The 20,876-nt window shown below is 35.3% G+C and overlaps 1 protein-coding gene across 2 annotated transcripts in view; it reads left to right on the top strand.

Annotated features, from left to right (window-relative positions):
* Nucleotides 1-19,339, top strand: part of ERCC8 (ERCC excision repair 8, CSA ubiquitin ligase complex subunit) — a 24,141-nt gene extending 4,802 nt beyond the window's left edge. For both annotated transcript variants that reach the window (XM_027634460.1, XM_027634459.1), the window contains exons 4-12: nucleotides 2,498-2,621; nucleotides 4,099-4,180; nucleotides 4,802-4,870; nucleotides 7,369-7,435; nucleotides 8,681-8,784; nucleotides 10,729-10,853; nucleotides 12,002-12,199; nucleotides 17,192-17,278; nucleotides 18,980-19,339. In XM_027634460.1, coding sequence (XP_027490261.1) covers nucleotides 2,498-2,621; nucleotides 4,099-4,180; nucleotides 4,802-4,870; nucleotides 7,369-7,435; nucleotides 8,681-8,784; nucleotides 10,729-10,853; nucleotides 12,002-12,199; nucleotides 17,192-17,278; nucleotides 18,980-19,048 — 925 coding nt within the window. In that variant the 3' untranslated portion in view covers nucleotides 19,049-19,339. The remainder of the gene's footprint in view (nucleotides 1-2,497; nucleotides 2,622-4,098; nucleotides 4,181-4,801; nucleotides 4,871-7,368; nucleotides 7,436-8,680; nucleotides 8,785-10,728; nucleotides 10,854-12,001; nucleotides 12,200-17,191; nucleotides 17,279-18,979) is intronic.
* The last annotated feature ends 1,537 nt before the right edge of the window (nucleotides 19,340-20,876 follow it).

Genomic DNA, 20,876 nt, shown 5'->3' with positions numbered 1-20,876 from the left:
ACTCCAGCACCTCAATATCCTTCCTGAACTGAGGGGCCCAGAACTGGACACAGTACTCGAGGTGTGGCCTCACCAGCACTGAGTACAGGGCAAGAATCACTTCCCTGGTCCTGCTGGCCACACTGTTCCTGATACAGGCCAGGATGCCACTGTCAAATATGTGCTGAAGTCATACCAACACTGACTTCAGTTAGATCAGTAGAAATATTCCATTCTTGAAGATTCTGTTTATGAGCATGGTTAGTTGGTAGTCTGTTTCCTGAGTAGGTGTTTATTTGCATAGCTGCATCTTTTATTTCCTGTCAGTTGAGACATGAGTCTTACTGCTGATTTACAGTCAGATTTGTGTGACACTGTTCTAAATGATAGACTTAGGATTATTATTGCTTAAATAACCTTAGTAGGTTTCTTGCCTAATTTATTCCTAGTATTCATATAGCTTCCTAATATGTTTTAAATACTTACTGTAACTAAATAGCTGCAGATTATATTTACCTTCAGATATTTGGAATATTATTCAAGCAGAGTTCCAACATCATAAATGAGTTTCTAATTACTGATAAGAAACACTTTTCATCTGGTTATCTGGCTCCTATCTTTGAAGCTGTCTCCCTTGGTTGACAGGTGCAATGCATTTTATCAGCTAGAAAGTGCCATCAAGTTCCCCTCCCTTCAAGGATTTCAACAGACCCTGTTCACAATGTCTTCACTCTGCTCCACTCTGTGTTTCAGCCCTCTTAACAGATGCTTAAGGTTGTAGATTTCATTTATGGGAATCATCCTGGAATAAGTTTCGGGCCTGCTTGCCTCATTCCATACTATGCAGCAACTACATTTCACCCTGTAATTCATGTATCGTTATAACTTCTGTTAGGATGCGAGTATAACGTTCGTCTAATTTATCCCAACCATCTTTTCACAATACCAAAAATCTACATCTCTGTTTACACAATGATACCCCTGCAGTAGTTACCACTCTGGAGGCCAGGTCACTTGAGAGAAAAATGCAAAGATAAGAGCAGAAGTGAGGAAATCTTGTGAGCCCTTCACTAGTTGCAGCTGGAACTGGCTGAACTGTTTTCTCATATTATACTGTGTTTAGCTGGGATGGAGTTCATTTTCTTCATAGTAGTTTGTATGGTACTGTATTTCAGACTTGTGGCCAGTCTTGATAACATACTGATGTTCAGCTAGTGCTGAACAGTGCTTGGTCGTGTCAAGGCATTCAACATTCTTCATTCTACTCCTTCAGTGAGGAGGCTGGGGGTGGACAGTAGGCTGTGAGGAAACACAGCTGAGACACCTGACCCAATTTGACCAGAGAGATATTGATATTCCGTAATGTACTATGTCATGTGCAGTAATAAAACTGGGTGGGAGAAAGAGGGGGCTCTGGGTTGCCATTGCTCAGGATTTGAAGGGTCATTACTAAGCCTATGATGAAGGATTGTTCTTGCATCACTTGTTTGTTTGGGGTTTTTTGGGGGTCTTTTTGTTTTTTGGGGGAATGGAGTTTGTTTTGATTTGTTTCCTTTTATGTATTAAAATGTGTTTATCTCAATCCACAACTTTTCTCACCTTCACCATTTGGATGCTTTCCTTCATCTCACTGCAGAGGGGTAGAGTGAGCAAATAGCTCTGGTGGTGTGTATGTGCCTAGGGTTAACCCACAGCAACATGGTAATTCTGGGTCTGCGAGCATGATTTTGGGCCCTGAAGCTGGATCCATGTGAATACAGCTCAGATATTAGTGGTCTACCAGGTGTAGAAATTACATATATTATTCAGAGCCTGGTCAGTTCAGTCTGTATCCTGGAGCTGTCAAGATTTGCTCTACTGTCCTTTCTTCCTACCAAGTTCAAAGAATTATTAATTATGTTACATTCTGTAACTATCCATAGTTTAGCTGAAAGTTTCCTATTGTTCTTCCTCTGTCACTTCTAAATGCAAATATAAATGACTCTCAATAACTTAGTCTACTGCTTTCTGGTGACTTCAGCATGCACGAATTGCCAATAACTATGTAGCTGTAATTATTCACTAATAATTATGAAATTTTTGAACTGTATTTGTGGTGGTATTTTTTAGTGGATCTATTTCTCGAATCCATTTCTTGGGGGGCTTCCAGAAGTATAAATGATTTGTAGTGTTAGGCTATCATGTTTAAAATTAGAACTGTAAACATTGCAATTTAAAACATTTCAAAAGACATTAGTGTCTTTTGTGCTTCAAACTGAGTGTCTTAACTTGAGATATGCTACAGATACCATATTTTGAAAGGATAATGATCTGTAGTTTCTTGAAGTCAGGACTCTTCAAAGAAATTAATATTAGTTGATTGAAAATCAAGCCAAAAAAAACTAGTTCTTCTTGAAAACTTCAAGACAAATTAAAAAACCCCATATTTAAACAATGTTTTCTATTTGTCATTGAATACCAAGACAATTACAAGATGCTTATTAAGACTAACCAATTGGAATATTTTCTTTGATTTTAGGAGCCATCCTGATGTACATAAATTCAGTGTGGAGACAGTCCAGTGGTATCCTCGTGACACTGGCATGTTTACATCCAGCTCCTTTGATAAAACCTTAAAAATATGGGATACAAACACTTTACAAGTAAGAGAGTTTCTGCAGCTTGCAAGCTTCTTTGTGTATGTTTTATTCATTCCACATCTGCAGTTTTCCCAGAGGTGAACAGGAGCAGGCATCCAGAAGGATGAAAACCAGCCTATTGTTAGAACTGTGGGTGCAGAAGGGTGATATGATTCCGGCATTCATGTATACCCTGGTGTGTGCCTCTCCCTGTCTGAAGATCTGAATGTCTAAACTGTAAGAGAGCTTGGAACCCATGGGACAGTCCTCTCTGCTTTTGTTGTGATCAGGAATACAGCTAGTTGATATTTTGCTGTGTAAACTTGCCCACTGAGGTGTAGTCTGGAGTTCATTCTTGAGGATTGTTAGTTAAGTGTAATGGAATGTATAGCAGAGTGAGTTATTTTTAGCAACCCGCACCTAAATACTGGTTTTGAAGGACTGGTGGTTTTGGCATTCAGGATCATAAGGTCCAGAATTCTGCTGTTGTAAGCAGTATAGACATCATTTCTAGAATTTGTTGGAGAATGAGAGAAACCATTAAGAAAATGCTAACCAATGTAACTGGCATTATCAAAGTAAACCGATTATGTAGGAATTCATGTTGCTTTGCCTCACATCTCTTGTTGAACCATGGATTCATGACTGCAGTTTGTCCTGCTTCCTGTGTGAATGTATTAATGAATTTACACTGATGCTGTTTGACTGCTGTTTCACACATAATGAAAGAATTTAAAAAAAATAAGAGGTTTGTCATCCTAGGGACACAATAGAAAACAAATTTTTACCTCTTTTGGGTTTTTTGTTTGTTCATTTGGGGGTTTTTTTGTGAGATGTGAAGCTACATTAGCAGTTGCTTAATCTCCTTAAGAACAGTTCGCTTTCCAAATAGTTCTGTGAGCATCCCTTAAAAGACAGTGTTCACATGAAGGTTATTGAATGACCTGTTCTGCCACCAAATGATGTTTTTGAAAATACAGACAAGTTTTAAGAGATTTTTCATATATAGTATTTTAGAATGAGACAACAAAAGCAGTTTACCTGAAAGCAATTGTAATTATTAAAGTAAACATTGAAGTTTATTGAAGTAAATATTTTATTTCATTATTTTAAACACTTACAAGGTAGCTAATAATTTTATATGATAAGGGTATAATTTTTTTAGGAATTGAAGCTACATTATAACCTTCTTGTTTGCTTGCTAACTTTGTTAATTTTTGATAATTGTAGTGTTTTCCATTCATGCTTCTTATTAGACAATTTTCTTGGTCTTTCTTTTTTGTCATCTCTGAGCTCTGGTGTTGTCCTAGTTTTGCAAACAGACTTGCTGTGCGGTGGTTGCATGATCTGGTTTCTAACTTGGAGAATTATTATTACTATGTAAATAGTAGTATTTTTATTAGTCTTATTTGTAACTAATTTGTACTTGAAAAATAATGATGAGCATTTACATTCTGATAACATACTTGCACTGTCATTAGTTTAATCTTTTTATTATCAGCCTGCAGATATATTTCACTTTGAAGGAACAGTCTATAGCCATCACATGTCTCCAGTTGCTACACAACATTGTTTAATAGCAGGTATGTATTTGTTTGTAAGAAGTGTCTTACATATTTTGGGTTTATAGTAACAAGCAAGTAATATTCAGTAGGGTTTTTTTACCTGCCCTATCTTATTTTTACATAAATTAAATCTTCATAAGACGTAAGTTCATTGGTAAAATAAAATAGTATCCATTTGTTGGATGATGTCAATGAGAATATCATATTTGTTCTTCTGAAATAATGCATCAGTCAATTCTCCTACCTGATAAAAACTCTTAGCTATAATTAGGTTACCTTTCATTACCTAAGCTAGCATTTGAGGTTTATTAGGTCCAAACATAGTAAATTGTGTAAATAGATGTGTATTGCTTACATGTATGCATGTAAGCTATGTTTAGCAACAAAATATTTGAGGAGATATTTTTAAGTTTCCTAAATATTGCCCTGTTTACCTCCAGTTTCTAAATTTTGTTTGTTATATGGTAAATTTACTTGGACTAAAAATGTAAATCTATTAATAGAATGCATTGACTCTGACTGAATGAACTGTTATGCAGTTAGCATTTTTCTTCTATTTGCCATTGCTAAGTTTTTTGTTGTTGTTATTCTCTCAAATGCTGGGGGTTTTTTTAACTGTCTTTGTTTCTCTTGTTACAGTTGGTACCAAAAGCCCCAAAGTACAGCTCTGTGACTTGAAGTCTGGATCCAGTTCTCACATACTGCAGGGTACTTCTTAGTCTGAAACATAAATGTTAAACAATAACTACTTTGAGTAAAACAAGTCCTGTAAAGAAACACTATATACAATGTATTCTTTGTCAGTAACATGACTAATTTATTTATAACCAGTTGTGAAAGTTACACAGTGGCAAAAGGTTCTTCTGGGTGTTTTCTAGTGCTAATAAGTTGGAGAATACAAATATTAATCAATGAGCAGTTACTATAGATGTTTGGGCATTTTCATGATATAATCAGTAGTGATTATTATTTATTACATGTTTAAGTGTATTCATTGATTTGAGGGTTTATGGGGGGCTGTTTACAAGAAACTCAAAGAACAAATAAAACAACCAAAACTCCCACCCTGTCATAAAAAAAAGAAACCCCACACCTAAACACACACACACACACACACACACAAAACCCCCAACAACTATTTTAAAAAATATATCCTATGGAGGCATTCGAATGAATTTTTTTAGAAGTTTCTGGTTTCTCTAGAATAGGCAAGATACTGCTTTCTGCAGAAGGATGATATCAAATCCTTTGTGTATTCCTAATTCAGTTAAATATAGGGGTTTATTGTTCCATAATCCTTTACTTTTGGCACTTAAGAAGAATGTGCCTTTGGTGTCTCTTCTCTAATGTGTGCTTTTTGGAGTATGAGTATGTATACATGTGCTCAAGTGAAGGCAATTACGAGGTAAATCTTCATGCTTCTAACCAGCGGGGTAAGATCTGATCTAGAAGCTGATCTAGAAGCTGTAGAGAAACGTTAGGTCAGACACAGCAATGTGCAAATACAGCTTTATTTCTTCACTGGCCAGCTCAAGTCTAAAATCAGCCTAGGTGGTTTCATGTGATGTAGAGCTTAAGCCATTAAGCCCTTATGAACTGAATTGGCCACAGTAGGCTTCTCATGTTCTGTTTCTAGAACCAAGAGCACCAGAGAGTGCAATGACAAAAACAGTTCTCTAGACATTCAGTTGGGTTTCATCAGGGCTTAATAATTTAACGCAAGAGTTAGTGCTTTCCAGGCACAAACTCTGTGTCATTGTACACAGCCTGTACACTTAGCTCAAGTGCAATATTGGACAAATAAGCGGAGGGAGAATATGTCCTCCTATTAGCATAACCTAATAATTCTTTACAGAACTTGAAGCAGTCAGTAGTGTCTTGAAGATAAGTATGAATTTTCATGTAGGCTAACTCTAGCAGCTGAAATGGAGCAAAATGCATGACTGTAGTGTAATAATGGATCCAAGTAAATGTGTCTGCCTTGAACCTTCCAAGTGTACCCTGTAGTACCTGTATCATGAAGATTTTTTCTATGATCCTGGTCATCATAGCCCTTTGATTAATTTAGGTAATGGAAAGCCACCTACTAGAAGATGTAGGAGGGGCAAGGTGATTCACATAGCTCTAAACTGCACTAGCAGAAATGTATTTGTATGATTTAGTTTATTTTTCAACAATGTGTTTCTATTACTACATGAAGCCTGATTGCAGTCTCTCCATTTAGGACAATTTACACCTCCTATTGTCTGTATTTATTTAATATTTTTAAGACTTTCCAAATTTTGAAGTGTATGTGTATGTGAATATATACATATACATATATATATATATATATATATATATATATATACATATATATATATAGAAAAGGACCTTTCAGATCATTGAGTCCAACCATTAACTCAGCACTGCCAGGTCCCTCCCTAGATTATTTCCGTAGGTGCCACATCTACACATCTTCTACATATCCCTGGGTAAATGACTCAACCACTGCCTTGGGAAACCTGATTCTGCTGTAATTTTATTATCCAGTCTAAACCTCCAGTAGTGCAACATAGGGCCATTTTCTCTCGTCCTGTTGCATGTTACTTGGGAGACTGACCCCCACCTGACTACAGCCTCCTTTCAGGCAGTTGTAGGGAGCAATAATATATCCCCATAGCCTACTTTTCTCCAGGATAAACATCTCCAGCTCCCTCAGCTGCTCCTCGTAAGACCTGTGCTCCAGACCCTTCCCCAGCTTCATGGGTATCTTAATACTTCAGACCATAAATTCAAGAGAAGAGTATTTGAGGATGAGTAAAGTTTTAAATGTAAGTACATAGGATAAATATAGCTTTTATTGAACATTTTTAAAGGATTTGAAGAAAAAGAAATGTGAAGTTCCTTCTGTGTGTGATAACACCAGTGCTGTACAAAAGTTAATAGAAGTAAGCTCAGTGGCTGTAACTGTAAAACCATCTTTATTATCAAAAGTTATACACGTGTAATACTCCATCACTTTCAGCTCACTGCATTCTTCTTCAAGCAAGAAGAGCAAAGAGAAGTAATTTCTATCACAAAATTATATAGTTTCTCAAAATTCAAATTCATGTTACTTCAGATTATTGTTCTGACTTGATGTGTCCTGTAGAACTAAATATTTGCTTTTACTTTTAGTTATTTACATAAAATGTTACGTAAAACCTTTTTCATATAATTTTTAGGTCACAGGCAAGAAGTATTGGCAGTGTCTTGGTCCCCACGACACGAATATGTTTTGGCAACAGGAAGGTAGGGATGTTGCTGAACTCTTGAAAGCACTGAAATGTTTGTCAGTAAAATTTTATATGTTCTTTATGAACATTTTTTAGAATTCTAATGCACTTTTGGAGTTAATCTTCATCACTGACTTTTACCTATGTAGCTCTTCCGTAGAAAAACAAAACCTGAAGAACTGTACAAGTAACGCTTATTTTATGGGAAGTTTGTACAGAATTTTGAAACACTAATTGTATTTACAGGTACAGGAAAATGATAGAACATTATTGAGATACTTACTTCTTACTATTTAATAGTATGTTGCTAATCTGTTTTATAACAAAGTAAAACATGTTTAGCTTAAATTAAAATCCTGGTTAATCATACTCAATCATGTCAAAGAGCATAACTCAGGTAACTTAGCTGATGGGTAGTAACTTTCCAAGCCGCAGTAATTCATTGAATATGGATGGTATGTTGATACTCCTGGACCTTTTTTATTTTCCTTTTTTATTTTCTGTCCATTAAAAATTTTATTTTTAATGTGAAAAATCGTCTGACCTTCCTATAGCTTTCGCGTATGTTATCTTTTGATTATAATGTGACGTTTCTCATTTTTTTAGTTGCCATGTTTTTTTCTTTTGAATTGCAGAGAGAAATGGCTGTTTTATAAGTTTAGAGTGAAATTTGGATAAGTTGATACCATTGTTGCAAACCTTTTGTTTCTAAAGCCAGGCTTCTGCAAGGCTCAGCAAAGTTGGAAAATGTTTTAACAGAGTGTGATAGCGTGGTGGCTTTGGGGTTTTTGATTGGTTGGTTATTTTGTTTTAGCAGATGAAAAATTGTTTGCTTGTAGACAGCTTCTGTACCAGTCGCATGATAGATCTATGATAGCAGGAGCCCCAAGTTGTCAGACAACCATGACAAATAATGCTGGAGTCTGTAGCTGCAGTTTAATCAACAGCAGAATTAGCAAGTTTATTCCTCATCTGTGTATATATGCAAGGGTGTTATATTGTAGACAAAGAGGCAAATGTATTGCATTAGAGATGAAAATTCACTCTTAGGTGCTGATAGTGTAACAGCTATACTTATTCATACATGTAAATGAATGTCTGAAATCTGTCTTAAAAAATTTTAATGAAATTCTGTTGACTTGAATGTGCCCGCATGATGAGTGGTTCAGAATAGTTGCTGGGCCAGGTGGGTTGCCGGAAGACAGTTACTGAAGAAGGGTGCACTTAATTAACGTTATGTTTGCAAATCTATTTTTCTTAGTGCTGATGGTAGAGTAAAACTATGGGATGTGAGGAGAGCTTCTGGGTGTCTGAGTACACTTGATCAGCACAATGGGGAAAAGTCCAAGGCGTCTTCTGAGGCAGGTAATACAGAATATAACTAGTGGCAATGCATATGTAACTAGAATCATTCTTATATTTCATAAATATATTGAATACTGAGACTAGCGAAGTGAGTAGTGGTAATCCATTTATTACCTACTACATAACACAGGCCATTCAGTTATTTCTGTTATAGAGACAGTGTTTGTGGTAGGGATCTTTTTTAGAGGGATCTCCTTGACAATAGTGGTATATCTGTTCTAAATGGTTTCCCCCCTAAAATGGGAAATTTTGTTATCTGTATTGTCGGTGAAAGAATTCATTCATGCTGTAGATTAGGTTTTATATAAACAACAATCACTTCATACTTCATAAGCTGTTATGGTAGTTATCTTCTTTTGAAAACAAAGACAAGACAAACAAACCCACAAAAGTGCATTCCTTTTCGTGTTTAAATTAGTCTTCTTCCTATATAAGCCTTTAGAATGTTTTCTCATATGTGGTGTCATAAAATCAGTTCTATTCCTTTTATACCCAAAGCCTACAACAGTGTAATGTTATGATTGTATTTCTTTTTACAGGAGGTTGAATTAAATCTTAGTACAATCAAATGCATAATGATACCTTGTATTAGCTGTAATTGACTACAGCATTAACATTTTTATGTATTTTTAAGTCCCATTTCTGAAACTGAAAAAAAACCCCAAACCTCATGAACTGTGGCCAGTTCTGGACAAAATAAATTTCATTTTGACAGTCCAAAAAAGTACTTAAACAGTTGCTATTCTGAGATAGAAATACATAGTATTTGGAATTGAATACGATGGAGAAACTCTGTATTATACCTCTGGACAAAGGGATTTGTGTAGCATAAATCAGTGATTAAAGCTACCACTCAGTCTGACTTGTTGTGTGCAGTTTAAATTGCATGTAGAAAAATTCATGAAAATGTCTGTGAAGTCAAACTAATTTTCCAAAATGTGTGGCTAGAGAATATGAAGTAGCAGTGAGTATCTGTTTTAATAACCACTCTCTCTCTCTTATGTCATTTGTAGCATGGTAATATAGATGTTTGGTTTTGATTATTTTAAATTTCATTGAAATTCAAGAACTTACTGAGATGAATATGGTCTAAAGAAAGCTAAGACTTCGTCAAAAAAGGACAAATTTTGCTTAACAAAACCCAAAATTCTTTGTAACTCCAAAGATAATTAGTGCCATTTTATACATTCCTTTGAATAATGTGTTGACTTTACAAACACAACATCTTTCTTTTCAACTTTATTTCTGTCTGACAGGTCCAAGATGATTTTTGGCAATCTAATATTAATCACATAGACTAGGATGTCTGATTTATTAAAATATATATGAACTAAACCAAATGAAGCTGATAGGATTTTTAAAAAAATTTTTAAAGCTGATAACACTTTTACCTAAGCGGTATGTCTAAATTAGGTAGTGTAGTACAATGTAGAGATACTTTGTCTGTTTTTCAGTGAGTTAGTTCATGGATGCCATATTTAGATTTACTGTGGTAGCACAGAGTTGGATTTTAGCATACTTAATGTGCAGTACTGCTGGGTAAACTCAATGAAATTAATTTCTAGTACTCCATGAACAATATAGAATAGGATATTCAGTTGGAAAGGACCTACAATGATCATCAGCTGCCTTACCACTTTAGGGCTGACCAAAAGCTACAGCATGTTGTTAAGGGCATTGTCCAAATGCTTCTTAAACAGTGACAGGTTGAGAGCATCAACCACTCGATGACAGATTGAACAGAACTGGCCCTTGAATTGCACCCTGAGGAGCACTACTGGTGGCTGTTGGCCAGCCAGATGTTTTTATAAACCAGAAGTTAAATTATTAATTTACTGAATGTTACCATTTAAACAGCACTTCCGGTGCTCTGCATTGAATTAAAAATGTATACAAAGTAGTAATTCTTCTCTAGAAACCTGAACCAGCTCTTTTTCCTGACAGCAAATACTGCTCACAATGGGAGAGTTAATGGTTTATGCTATACCAGTGATGGACTTCATCTGCTAACTATTGGTACAGATAATCGGATGAGACTCTGGAACAGCTCCACTGGAGAAAACACATTAGTAAGTTTTCAAGGAACTTCAGTTATGTTTTTACTTGTGTCATAGGTTTTCTTGTTCTAAAAAAACCAAGCTGGAATTTTTTGCTGAATTATACTTCCACTGTATGCCATAACTGCCATGGACAATGAATACGGGTTACTCCAGATACCCCAGTCGTGAGCTTCTGATGCAGCTTGCCACCAGTCGACAGCACACCAGCCCTCCTGCCCTGGAAGACCTCTAGGATGGATGGAACTTATAGTCATGGTCTAAATGAACTCAACAGACATCTTGGAAGGATGGCCATTGACTACAGAAATGATACCTGTGGTTGTGTGTATTTATATAAAAATGTATATGTGTTTAGTGGGAAGGTATAGCATCTGGGCATATATAGAATCATAGGTGGTATAGAATAAGGGGTGGATAAAGTCCTGGTTTCAGCACAGATCATCAGGAGGAGGCGTGGCCAACACCCCAATGTTATTCAATACCCCCCCACATAACTGACAGAGGCAGGGGAAGGGGGCTTACTCTCTCTCTCCTGAGAAGGGTGTTCCTTCTGGGGGAGAGACTGTGGTGGGTGAAACGGTCCAGTATTGTTTTATTTTATGTGTAAATTGTTTCCTTGTCCTATACCTTGCGTTATTAATATTGTTGCTGTTACAATTTGTTTTCTTATTGCTGTTTCCAGTAAATTGTTCTTATCTCAACCCGTGATCTCTGCCCTTTGTGCTTTCAATTGGAGGCAGGTGAGAGGGAGCAAGCTGTGACATGGTTTTAGCAGGACTGCTAAATTGGAGAATACCATTCCTAAACCATGATAGGTGGTAATTCCTCAACCATGTCTAATTTCAATGAGAGGTTAGGTGTTCGATGTAGACCTGCCATGGAACAGCCTGTGCAAATTCTATTTCTTAGTGTGGAACTGCTGATTTTTAGACATAACTTTCTTTCCTTTTCTTAAAGTTGATATTAAGAAGAGTGATCTTGAATGAACATAAAAATGATTCTCTTGATAGACATCTGTAATGTGAAATATCAGGAGTTACACAAACATAACTCAAAATTGATTTTATTGAGTATTAAGGATGAAATAAAATTGACCTTTTAATATAATTTCCTGTGCTTTTACTTAATAGCTAACTGTGTAATCCTTCATTTTACAGGTGAACTATGGGAAAGTCTGTAATGAAAGTTGGAAAGGACTCAAATTTGCCATCTCTTGTGGCTGTAATCCCGAGTTTGCCTTTATACCATATGGAAGTACCATTGCTGTTTACACAGTTTTCACAGGAGAATTGATAACTGTGCTTAGAGGGCATTATAGTACTGTCAACTGCTGTGTATTTCAACCTCACTTTCAGGTAAGTAAAATAAGACCAGTGTTCCAGACAAACCGCAATATTTATATAGACTGCTGTACAATTTGCACCATAAAAGCATTAACTTTTCAGGGATGTGCTTTAATCAAAGATCATGACATAAGAGAGAGTTCTGTGGCTTGCATGTCATGCAAGAAAAGTTTGGTGAAATTCTTGGGATGGCCATTTCTGGTTTAGCTTCCTTCCACTATTCAGTTTGTCTCACATATGTAACTTCTCAATATACTTCTAGTAATTTTTTGGCATACATACTCACTAATAAATATGCATAAAGGCTTTTGCCTGCTTTCTGTAAGACTGAAGAGGAGGTATTTGTCTTTCTCAGAGATACCTAAGACTAATCACAGTAAGAAAGAATGTGAAGTGCATTAGTATTGCTGTCAGTACTGAGAAGGCTCTAAAGTTCTTGCTCAAATGCCTGTAGTTATACTTTGAATAAAGTGTTGAGAACATGATGATATTCTTAAATTAATCTGAGAACATTTCACCTGAGAAATACCTAAGCATTACAGGAACTCATAGTGCTTGGCAGCCTTCATTCTTTTTCTTTTCTTCTCCACCTATGGTATATTTTTCTCTTGCAGCAAAAGACTTAAGGATAAAAAAGCTTAATTTGTTGTGACATACTTTAGAACAGATTGTTCATATGGTGTGTGTTGTGGCAAGAGCAGAATGGATGTTAGTATGGATTTTCAGGCCATTACATAGTTGCCCTCACATGTTAAGGATTGTACTTCATGTTCTTCTTCCTCCTTCCTTGTTTTTTGTTTCTGAGGCAGAAAGGGCATGCAGATACCTTTTCGTGACCTCTCATACAATGCACCGTAGAAGCGAATCTGGTAGCTTCTGCTTTGAGTGAAATAACTTTGACGGAACGTTGCTGTATTACTGAGACAGACTTCACTGAAAGTTATGAATACGCAACAGATTGCAAGCTAATAAGCCTTATTAGGCCTGGAAGGCAGTTCTGGTATGAATAGGCAGTAAAATTCTACATCCACTGAAAGATGGAATATTCACATTGTAGCTAAAGTAGATTTTTTCCAGACTGTTCTTGAAAAACCCTTTGTGTTTCCAAGAATAGGTTCCCGACAGAAGTTCCAGTACATTTATATAAAGTCATCTTTGGTATTCTTTTTGATAAACTGAAGAGCTAAGGCTAATTAAATCTCACTGTGAAACATTTTATACTTGTTTTACATGTGGTGTCTCTACCTTGGCTTCTAAGATCCATAGTAAAGGATCACTCGTGTGTGTGTGTATGCAGACGAAAAATTCATCTGTCACTATATCTGTAGGTTTATGGATGTCAGCAACTTCATTTATTTATCTGTTGTGATTCCTAATTTTCTTTCAGAATCACCCTTTTCCAGAGTTCAGTTCTACATTCTAGAAGTGTGACTGGATTTTATTTTTCTGTAAATGCTCTGCTTTCGGTTGTATTAATATACTCTGATGGAGTAACATTGATATAAGTCAGTGTATCAACACTAAAGGTAGTGGTACTGTTATTTTGACTGTGTTCACACATGTACTTCCAAATAGCTCATTCTGTCTTGAGGTGATTAAGTACATTCATCTGTCTTCATATAATTCCAACATAAATTATGATTTTGCAGGTTAAATTATTTTTCTGAGGTACCTATATTTTAGGCACTTTTTTTATTTTACTGTCTCAAGCAATATTAAATCAGCATGCTGCAAAGTTATTCACAGCTGTACATTTCTAGTTTGTTACTAGTTTTGCTTGACAAAACCTGCTTTGTTATAAACTGTATTGGCTGGTATTTATATTCCTGTATTTTAACTCTACAGTAACTGCATCATTTAATCACCTTTTCCGTTGTCTTGTTTAGGACTAAAGAAATGTCAGTTCATTTGTATCTGTATCATTCTGCTTTTTTTTGTTTGTTTGTTTTGTTTTTTTCCTGACTGGCATATTAGGTCACTTTCACCTTTATAATTTGTAGATACATGTCAAAACATAATTAAATTAAGCAAACCATAAATTTTCATTGATGGTTCTTCTAAGTCTCTGGTGTAAGATATGCATTTGCTGCTGAAAAGTGTAGCAGATGGTTTTCTAACGTTTTTGTTACTTATTAGCATGTTTGACATAAGTGCACTGTCTTCATATGGAGGAAATTCTACATTTTTTTTTAATAGTTTTGACCATTTCCATCTAGTATTGAGTCTCTGTCACTGTTAAGAGTGTTCTTCGTTTTGACGGTCTTCTAAACTTTTTCTGCTGTCTGACTGATTTTTGTCCTACCCATCATCAAATCTGGTGCTTAGATTTTCCTTACCATTTTTTACTGTGTTGAAAATTTCTTATTGATGTTGGTTGCTGTCAGTCCCTCATGTTTTTTTTGTTCATTAACTGTATTTTAATTGCTATCTTTGTTTCACCTCATAACCAGAATAAGCTCTAAGAAGAACTTAAACTTTGCACCAATTATGTATTTGAGGTGAGAAGTGTCTTCTGTTTGCTCAGAACCATATAATCAAATATGATCACTGATAGCCAAGCAGCTAGCTATTTGCAGTCTAATGATACTAGTCTTTATCTGTTGTTATCCAAATTAATTAGCATGTTTGTGTAATACTTTTTATGTTTGAGATATGGTATGGAGCTCTCTCCACAGAATGCTGTGAGTTTAGCCTTTTCTGATCTTGGGAACAGAACCATAAAATCCACCATATTATTGTTTGCCTAAACTATTCTTACGTAAATATCTCTGTGAAGTTAATAAGATGTTAGTCTGCTTGAGTAATAAGAACTGCAGAATTTGGCCCTCTAATAAGAGGCATTAATTTAATAGGAGGACAGTAATTTCAAGGGTGGTGTGAAAGAGAATCTTCATTGTGCAATATCTTAGATGATGTTTGCTGTTGAATGTAATACGCTAGATACTATTGTGCCGTATTATGTGCTTAGAATAATTTAAGTAAACAAACAAGACCTACATTTCCCTTTCAGAAAAGGAAATCGAGTAAAGCATCACGCAGGAATAACATGTCGCAAAATATTAGGTATGCAACAGGAAGCAATTTTGCTTTAAATTATAGGTTCTCATATTGTTTAAGAAATGCTAGTGACATCTGCAAAGGTATTCGGTAAATCCAGTAGTAAGCTATTAAGTAAAGTTAACTGAAAGTTAAATTAGGTTTTATTTACAGTCTTTCTATATAATATACTGTAAACATGCATGGAGCATGTTTGTAGTGCAATATGTGTGACGTATTGTACCATAATCCTACATGGAAGTGACTAGCTTTTCTTTTGATTGGCTTGAGGTGTGAGTCACCATTTCAGGTTGTAATATTTAATTGTAAGTATTGCTCAATGCAGTGGATATTAACTGAATATCTTGCCATACCAGGATCAGAAAATGAAGGGGTAAAAAGAATTAAATAGAAGTATGCTGATATGACATTGCTCACAAGGGTATATTTTGACATGGAAAGATCTTTTAGAGTTCTAGTGATATTCTTTATTCTATCAAAGACAGAAGGCCCGACTAGTGTACTGCTGATAGAATTTTTGTCCTATAGTAGATTTTGACCTATACCTTGGTGTAACATATTTTCTTTTAAGCAAGTTAAGCAGCATGGTTCTCTGTCTTAAAACTGTAAACTCGAATCTTGCATGTGTTTTATGATAAAGAACTTTATGCATAGGACCAGTTTTAGAAAAGAAGGTATGTCAGTTCTATTGAGTGAGATTACCTGCATAAATGAGTATTTATAGGAATTGAGCATTAAGTTTTTGCACCAAATGTCATCATAATTCATGCAGTTTTAGAATTAACTGTACATAATGCAGGAGACTTCTGCAAAGATGGACCTCTTATAATATTTTGAACTTATGTTGAATCAATGTATTAATAATGAGCCCACATGCAGAGAGTTGCTAGTTTAAGTGTAAAAGCCAGCAACTTGAACCAAGAGTTTCATACTGTTAGCCTAAATACCAAAGAAAATACTTTATGTGCTTCACTCAGACAGTTTAGATGCACAACAGTACTCAAATGTTTTCAGACATTGCTTATACTATGCAAGAGGATGATTCAAGATTGAAGGCATATGAAAATATCTTTATATCTGTTCATTTAAGTAGCACTTTGGAAAATACAAGTGTTATTAGAGCAAAATTTATGGTAAAGATGGTGCAGTATCTCTTATTGGCAAAATTTCCTCAGGTTAAAGTGATATTCTGTGTTTCCTTAATACAGAACTAAGAAAACTAAGATATATTTGACTTTCACCTGTTTGATGTAGGGACTGTTTGCTTCCATGTGTTTGTAGAGTGCCTTGTACAATGGAATCTCAGGCTTTAGCCATCACTATAATAAATAGAGTTATTTGTATTAAAAATAATAAATTGGTCTTTCTTATTTGTGCCTTTCCAACAGGATACAGGCTTCAAATTCTACTTTATTTGGTTTTTTCCTTTCCTAGGCATACTGAAACTACATTTATTTAATACTTCTTTGTTCTGTACATATGCACTTTTCTAATGTGTCTTGCTAGATTCTTTTGAGTTTGTTCCTCTTTTTCAATTATAAAAATATATTTTCCTTTTTTCCTTTTTTTTTTTTTTTTACTCCTCCATAAATAATCTTTTACGTTTACTAACTGTTAAAATAGGTGTTTTTTCAGGAGATGTGAGAGAAGGAAGGAGAAAAATGTATTTAAAAGCAATAAAGCTCATTTAAATGTGGATTGTGCTGCTTTGGTGAGCAGTCTGGGAAAGAAAAGAAAAATGTATTAATTTTGTTTTTAATATTATTTAATTTAATATTATTAATATTATTTAAGATACTGTTTATCAAAACTATAGTATAAATTAAAAATTGACTACTTGAATTTATTTTTATATAAAATTTCTATATCTTTTTTCTCCCCAGTGTTGTACTTACATCACTATTCTGTAATTTTGTATAAAAGTAATTTTTGCTTGTTTTTTTAAAGGAACTTTATAGTGGTAGCAAAGACTGCAATATCCTTGCATGGATACCAGCTCCACGAGAACCAGTTCTTGATGATATTTCTGAAAAGGTAATGAATTTTGGAGTTTGAACTATAGTTTTTTATGGCTTGTTGTGTGGAATTTAAATATGAGGTATGTGATTCACCATCAAAATTTGTAACAATTCCTAATTAAAAGCAGAATCACCTATTGTTTCTGTGCACTTTTTTAATTATTATACAGTTTTGAGAGAACATTTTCTTTCATAGTCTAGGAAAGTCTTTTGCAGACTTCTAGCTTCCTACTTAGTTAAAAGTAGTTAATTTGGCTATGGGTCTTTCAACTTCTGCTTTAGCTTCCTTTATTTCCAAACTATTTTCTGTAGTTTGTGCTATTTTAGAATTGTAAAGGTGCCAACAATTGTATTTTAAATTGTTTCAGAATATATTGTGCATTAAGCATATTAGGGATGTCACACTTCACACCTAAATATTTTTGATGCAGAAATATAATAAACTACATTCTAAGAGAGGTTGTCTTCATGTCTGAGGCAGGATATCCAGGTCTGTTGCAGGAAGATCATGTATAACACTGTTTTCCAAGACAGTACTTTCTCGGTATTAAAGCTGGGCAATAAAAATTTCAGTGAGCAGTCTGAGCAGAAGAAATTCTAGATTTTAAGGAACTGAAACCATTCGCAGAATCAGAGTCTAGGAAACTCTACAAATGTTGAAAAATGAGGATATATTAATGTTTTGCCCCATACCATACAAAAATGTCACTTTTAAAATTTCTGCATTGTTCCATTTTGGATGGGGAAATTATAAGAAGCATAAATTTGTTGTAACATTTGTTTTGCTTTATAAGACAACTTATTTCAAAACTACCCTACACCTAAGCAAAGAGAAAAAAAGGTAGTTTCAAAGGTTGAGTGCCTGAACCCAAAATGTGTTCACTTGACCTGAAATTACCATTTTTGCTCTAAGTGAGAATTTATATGTGAGTAAACTGTATTTTTCTTAGTCTGAAAAATAAAAGCAAACCCACAGCAACAAGATTATTTACCTAGCTCTGATCAGAACTGCTCATTTAAATTTGACATGGTGGCAGTATGTAATATGTGCCATTGTTTTGAAATCTGTTAAGCTACAGCTGCTGTTTGCAAATGTTGTAGATGAGCACCGCCTCTGTAAGAAGTAGTTCTGCTGTCAACTGATCCTGCTTGCTCCCATGTGTTAAAACAGCCACTTGAGTGCTTGCATAACCAGAATCTGAACCCAGAATAGAAGTAAATAAAAAAAAATTACCCTAAGTCATTGTGATTCAGTGCACTGCATAGCTGCACGAACTGTTTATTTGGACCCTAGTGGGGCTGATGTGAGAAATAGATCTTGGATGTGGATAAAGGCCAGGACTGCTTCCTGAAACCATAACATCAGCTCAGTTATGCTGGGCCGAGGAAATGAAGACCTAAATTAAAACAATGGCACACAATAAACATAGTAATATCCATTTGTTTATGTTTTATACCAAACATTTGTAATACTTCCAGTCAGTCCTCCAGATATTTTTTGTCAAAATTGAAATTAAATAGAGGACTATTTCTTTTCATAATTTATCATGTCTCTAATCAGAATGGCCAAAGAGGTAGTTAAAAATAACCCAGTACTCATGAGAGACAGAATAGTTTGTCTATATAGAGTAATTTTAAAAAATGCCTTTAGCTTTGCGCTTTTAAGATTTTAGTATTTTTAGTTAAGAAAAACACTGATAATTTATATTTTCTTTAGTCTCTGCCTCAACAACATTTAAATCCAGCATATGAAGATGCATGGAGCAGCAGTGATGATGAAGGCTGAATTTAAATTATGTGCTGATACAAAATCGACTGCATTCACAGACTTTATCTACAGAATTGGATATTGTTGGATTTATCACGACTGGATTTTTGGTACAGTTCTGTTAGAGCAATGTCTTCCAGAAATAAGTTTCCACTGTTCTCTGTGGTTTTTTGTCACTGTTAGAGTTAAATCTAAAGGATTACTTTTTCATACTGACTTTTGTACTTACCTTTACACATTGGTGTACTTTATTCAGTGTTTAACAACTGATAAAGAAAAAATAAAAGCCCTCCAGACCAGTCAATATTACATTTTTTCTATTGTCACTAGTACATGGGGAGATAACCCCTTCATTTCTAAGATGCATGATAGAGACGATTTTGCCTGAAGGAGGACTAGCTCAGGAACCAGCTTATTTTTATCAGTGTCTAGGTGGAGCAGACTGAATTCATTTTCAAGTGCTTATGTGCTGTGAGAGTCAACAGATTTTTGTGCCTGTTCTCTAGTATTTTCGGTTTTATATGTTTTTCCATAAAGGCAATATTCAGTTCAGAAAGAGATATGGGGATCCTCTATTCAAGTATTTATATGGTGACTCCATGAGGTAGTATCTGAATCTGCCCCAGCAAGTTAAGAATAGAAACTAGTTTAATTAGAGGTTTTGTTGCTCCTGTAGCAGGTTTTTAAGATCAGTCTTCTATGTATGAATTTTTCACACATCCCTAGCCAACTTGAAGATTTCCTGGAAAAGCAGGCTTGAGGTACAGTACAAGGCAGAGAGTGGATCACATTTCAAGAATGTCGAATGTAATCCTTCAAAACTGTTTCAAAACATTTTATGGTCCTAATGCCTGCTCTTTTTTCAAAGGGAGGGATTTTATTCTCATCTCAGTCACTAGTTTGTGCTTCAGACATAATGTAGTCACCAAGCTGAGAGCTGAGTTAAAGGTTAGTGTCAGATATAGATGCAGCTCTACAGAGGAAAAATTCCTTCCAAAGGAGAGCGGAAGTTTAGACCACAAATTCAGACAAAGGGGAAAAATATTGTACAAACAAGTGAAAGGTAATAATTTAATCTTTGTATAGTGTGGAGGTATTTCTGTCGTTAGTATGCATGATAGAATAATTCACTGTGCTTCTTTATTTTGATATCTGTACAAGATACAGGCTGTCAGATTCTATATGCCTAGCATTGTAAAATGATAACAGCTGAGGAGTGGGCATATTAAGGGAATGTTGTAGTTAAACAACCTTCAGATTTAGTGCATGTTTGCTGGGACAGATCCACTATTGACTGTATAGCTGTAGGGTCGAGAATTTCAGAAGTTTAGGCTGAAGTTAAGGACCCACCTGACACTCACTTTACAGGAATAGAGAAGAACATTTTCTACTTTTTTTCCCCATATTAGTTTTTATTACCAAGAGTGGCTGCTCCCGTCTAAAATCGGAAAAACGAGGGAACAAATTTGTCCCCATCTTCCTTAATGAAAGATGCTATAAGGTCTCCCTGGAACCTTCTCTTCTCCAGACTGAATAGCCCCAACTTGCTCAGTCTTTCCTCATAAAAGAGCTGTTCTATCCCTCTGATCATTTTTATGTCCCTCCTCTAGACCCATTCCAACAGGTCCACCTCTTTCCTGTGCTGAGGACCACAGGATTCAGTTCTCCAGGTGGGTTCCTTTTTGCATGCTGATTTTTGTCAGGAGTTCCTTCTTCATGCATGCAGACATCCTTCCACCTTTGCTTAATTTCCTCACCCATGTGAGCTTGGACTATCCTTGAAAATCAACCAACTCTCCTGGACACTCCTTCTCATCAGGGCCGTGTCCCATGGAACCTTTCCAGA

The sequence above is a fragment of the Corapipo altera genome, unplaced genomic scaffold, assembly GCF_003945725.1.
Source record: "Corapipo altera isolate COAL_440 unplaced genomic scaffold, ASM394572v1 61411, whole genome shotgun sequence".
Lineage (NCBI taxonomy): Eukaryota > Metazoa > Chordata > Aves > Passeriformes > Pipridae > Corapipo > Corapipo altera.
Note: the sequence above shows the minus strand (reverse complement) of the source record. Positions and strands in the feature narration are given on the sequence as shown.